The 4,832-nt window shown below is 39.7% G+C and overlaps 1 protein-coding gene across 1 annotated transcript in view; it reads left to right on the top strand.

The window, feature by feature from the left end:
- Positions 1 to 2,021: 2,021 nt before the first annotated feature.
- Positions 2,022 to 4,832, top strand: part of LOC118427392 (tetraspanin-7-like) — a gene marked incomplete at its 5' end in the record, with an annotated part of 5,681 nt that continues 2,870 nt past the window's right edge. The window contains 4 exon segments of the mRNA XM_035837162.1: positions 2,022 to 2,210; positions 3,139 to 3,213; positions 3,796 to 3,897; positions 4,570 to 4,722. Coding sequence (XP_035693055.1) covers positions 2,022 to 2,210; positions 3,139 to 3,213; positions 3,796 to 3,897; positions 4,570 to 4,722 — 519 coding nt within the window.

Genomic DNA, 4,832 nt, shown 5'->3' with positions numbered 1-4,832 from the left:
ATGGGATTGGTAGCAATTATTAGTGTAGTGCATGCACTGATTTTACTGGCCTTCGGGATACTCTTAGAACTACATGTGGGCATCCATCTCCAAACAGATCCTGTGGCATCATAGATAGTATCATAAACTAAAGCCAAGGAGTGCAGCCAGTCAAGCAGTGCTCATTTGCTGACCGGCTACACTCCTTGACCAGCTTATAATACTATCTTATGCCACCGTAGCCAGGATCTGCAATTGGGCTGGAAATTAGCAACTTTCCATCATATAATAGGGTTGGGGTTTTGTGCGCGTTAAAATTCGCGCGTTAAAACTTGCGCGTTAAAAACCTGCGCGTTAAAATATGCAAATTAGCTGAATCCCTCGGGATTTGAAAACTTTTTTGCCATTTTTAACTCAAAAGCTTGAAGATGATAACACAAAATGAAATTAAGTATCATATTGTTGCATTCTAGAGTACAATATCCCTTTCTGTAAATATTCCAGGAGTTTTAAAGTGATTTTTAAATGTTAAGTTTTAACGCGCAACAAAGGTTGACATTTGCATGTGAAACAATCTGCTTGAGAAAAGATGAAATGAAGCTTGTAGAATGGAGAAAAGCCTCAAGCAGTTATATTTTACAACACAAAGCCTCATATTAGTAATTTTTCCATGTATTTGTGTCAAATTCAAGTGATTTTGAAATCTTCTGGATATGCAAATTAACCTATTCCCAAGGGACCAAAAAAATTAGGGGCTTTTCAGACCAAAAATTCAGGTAGCAGAGGGAAAATCATATAATGGGGTTACATTTTCCTGACTAAGAATTTATCAATGCACAACTTAATTTTTTAACGCGCAGATTTTAACGCGCGCGCAGATTTTTAACGCGCAGAAAACCCGTTCCCCATATAATATAATACCACACTGTGAAGCAAATCTTTACAAATGATTCCACACTTGATTAGTAATCTTAGCCCATGGCTACTTCCCCTCAGCCAATGAGAAGCCCCCATTTTCTGTTGATATATCCACATAGTAATATTAGTATGGTGCTATGAAAAAAAGTGTGCTGCTATTTCATGCAAATGAGGAAAAAAGTGTGATGATATCAGAAAACAGTGGTGATTTCAGCCTGAAAAGTATGGGTACTATACGCATGTGACCCGTTCTGACCAATCCTCGCTTACTTTTGAGACCTTCTTCTGGGACCAGAATAGTGTCATGTGATAACTGACCAATCCTATGCTTGATTTCTAATTGCCCAGAGGAATATGAGCAGACTTTCTGTCTCCAGGCACCTTGCCCAGAAAGGTCTTGACAAGATTAATGACCTTGTGTTGTTACAGGCTGACACTGTCTGTCACAGCTTTTCAAACAATTACAAGAAAGATTGTGGACTTTTAGGACTTTTAGGACAAAATAAAGTAACATTTTGTAAAGCTGATGAACTAGAAAAGCTTCGGGGAAGTATGCCATGGGCTAAGTTAGTTACCCCATGGCCTTCGTCTCGTTTTCTGTGTATATCACCAGTCCCGCCACCTCGGGGAGACTAGAGATCCCCTCAGTGGGCGGGACTGGTGATATACACAGAAACCTCGCCCCGCCCATGGGGTAACTATTACTTCTTACTGGACCATGAATGTTTTTGAGAATGATGTAATTGGATTGCATCATAATGCCTAAGTAATAAATGTAAGTACGCTGGTAAAACAATAAATGGATGGTTCCATTACATGTTTGTCAGTGGAAAGACTTCATATTCAATAATACACATCATGTGAAATCTTTAGTACAACATATTCCAAAACATGTAAAATTTAGAAATGGTTCAAGTATGCTCCAGATGATTAGGTATTTTTCATATGGTTTGGCAAAAAAAAAAAATTGAAAAAAAAATTGACTGTAACTGCTCATATTCTACCATTAACAGAATTCATACTGACTTCCTTACTATCTTGAAAAGACAGAAATGTTGACAGTCCCTGTACTGTGTAAGAATTTTGTGGAATGTGTTCTTATTTTTCCCGTTCGTTCTCTCTAGGCCACTGGAATCCTGATGTTGGTAGTAGGAATCTGGGGGAAGCTGGGAATGGAGAAGTACCTCCAGCTGTCCACCACCAACTTCACTAGCGCCCCCTACGTGCTGATCGGTGTGGGCGGCTTCATCGTCCTGCTGGGTTTCCTGGGATGTTACGCCACGGCTAAGGGCAACACTGTCCTGCTGTATATTGTAAGTACCGGTATGGTACATGTAAACAGGGTTCTTTCCATTGCAGTGGAGCATAGGGGACCCTATGCTGTGATTTGTATCCCCCATGCTGTGATTTGTATCCATATGCTGTGATTTATATCCCTGATGCTGCGATTTGTACCCCTGATGCTGTGATTTAGGCCTCTACCATGTTTCAACCTGCAAAATTTTTTTTCTATTGTTTTTTCTAACAAAGGTAAAAATGTTGGAATGCTTGGATTTCTTTCATAAGGTTTGGCCCTCAAAATACAGGAAATAGTTTTTCTGAGAGTTATAAAAAAATTTTCCCCAGATACACACACAAGGCTCATACCTCTGCCACTAACTATGTGGATTTGCCACCCTTAGATGCCCCCTATGCTGTGAAAAAGGCCTTGTGAGAATCCTGGCTAATTGAATTTGTGATAAAAGAGGCTTAGGTATTCAGTATTTCAAGTTTTCAGTTGAAACATCCTTTGTAATACAATTCAAGACAGAGCATATATTTGTGGTATGATGTGTATGTGGTGAACTCTCATCTTGTCAACTAATCAACGTGAATGGTAGCTTTTATTGAATGTTAGCTTTCAAGGCTGTGGATGTTTGCCTTGTAGTATGCCAAATAGCAGTTACTCAGGCAACTGACATGGTCACTGACAAAATATAGTGGATGCTATCTGAAACATTTGACCATTTCCAAAATCACACCCAGTTGCTTGAGTAACTGCCATTTGGCATATCACATTGTTGCATGTCTAACATTCATATGTGCAAATGTAGTATGTATGGAAAGTTGTTTCTTATAAATTATATAAAGAGTGCAGTCATTTGACAATGCAAATGAAGTACTTGTTGCAGTACTGCTACAAACTGCAAGGGTGCACCACTGCACTGTTCACTAAGATTGAGTACCTCTCCTTCCCTGCAGTATTCCTTCTTTCTGTTCATCATCTTCGTTGCTGAGCTGGCTGCCGGCATCTCTGGGTTCATCTTCAGAGGAAAGGTATGTCCCTCTGCAATCCTCTGTGTTTTTATACCTTAGCTACAACAATATGGAATGTTTATACTATGTGGGGGTTCTACACTGTGTTCCTTCAACTATAAATGGAAAAGTTCTTGTCATTGCTAGATAATTATACATATAGTACTGGTTCTGTTCCACACTGAAGTGAGTTTTAATGGATCAGTTGAAAACTGTTGATGACCATTGATTAGATAGTGCCTGGACACATTTCAACACAAGAAGTGAATCTAACAGTTCATCCTAATTTTTCCACCACAAGATTTTGATCAATGGGCTTGTGTCTTCAGTTTAACATACAATGAATAAGGGCCATTCAAAAATCATCGTATAAGCAAACACCTCTGTAATACCGGGTAGGCCAATCCTATAGCCCAGCCCAAAACAAAGAGATGCATTTTTCCAAGGAATGTAATAATGTTCATATTTGCCAGTCTCTGGTTGAATGTAGAGTCTGTTGTACTTGTAGTGTTTGCAGGTAGAATGAATAGATTTGTCTTGAAAAACAAAAATTACAGGTATGTCTGTTCTTTCCTAACAAAGGTATGTTTTTTTTCCTACCAGCTCCAGGATGGGTTCAGTGATGGACTGGACAAGGCCCTGGCTGCCTACAACCCCGCTCAGGACAAGAACCAGGCTAAACTGGTGGACGATCTGCAGAGCCAGGTAAGTCATCATGTTGTTTTAGTACAATGCGTAACTTTCTTCCAACACAAAGGTATACACAGATCAAATTTTCAACTACCACTGTCGCCTTCTTCAATAATGAGAGTTACAGACACATGATCTGATTAACTAGTGATATTTATAATGTTGTTGTGTGCTAGCATTTTAAGTCTTAAGTTAGGGGTGGGTACCGTTTTTTTTTATTGGACCGGTCCATAAAAAACAGACCTGAAAAAAATCAGCGGACCAGATGTTGGACCTATTGGAAAATGAACCGATTAAATGACCAGGTATTCACATGTTTCGCGGCTTACCAGTCGAGGAAAATAACAAGATCGAAGTAGAGTAGAGTCTATTGTCATTTTACCAATTCTTACAGTCAATAGTACATTGTAGTTAAGCCTTGTAGGATTTCAAAACGCCAGTGGGAGTCGCTTACTCGACAAAACAGATTTCTTTGTTGGAAATGGACCATTGTTTTGAGCATAGTCCATTCACAAGTTCTCACATACTTAATCAGGTTCAGGTTCAGGTCCGGACCCAGAGCTATAATATGTCTGGATACAAGGCTACATTGACTCAGGATTGAAATTGTCCTACTAAATTCTGCTGTGTGTAAGATGCCATGTCTAAGTAACAGGAATGATTTTGTTTGTTTGTTTGTTTTTTCAGCTGAAGTGCTGTGGAAAGGAGCAGTACTCGGACTGGTACAAACAGCCGTGGGCCGGCGGGAACAACAACGTGCCTCTTAGCTGCTGCAAGGACCAGAACAAGTGTGTGCACCAAGGACTGACTAACTCTACTACTACTGACATCTACACTGTGGTAAGTCTTTACTGACTAACTCCACTACTACTGACATCTACACTGTGGTAAGTCTATAACTGACTAACTCCACTACTACTGACATCTACACTGTGGTAAGTCTTACTGAC

The sequence above is a fragment of the Branchiostoma floridae genome, chromosome 12, assembly GCF_000003815.2.
Source record: "Branchiostoma floridae strain S238N-H82 chromosome 12, Bfl_VNyyK, whole genome shotgun sequence".
Classification (NCBI taxonomy): domain Eukaryota; kingdom Metazoa; phylum Chordata; class Leptocardii; order Amphioxiformes; family Branchiostomatidae; genus Branchiostoma; species Branchiostoma floridae.
Note: the sequence above shows the minus strand (reverse complement) of the source record. Positions and strands in the feature narration are given on the sequence as shown.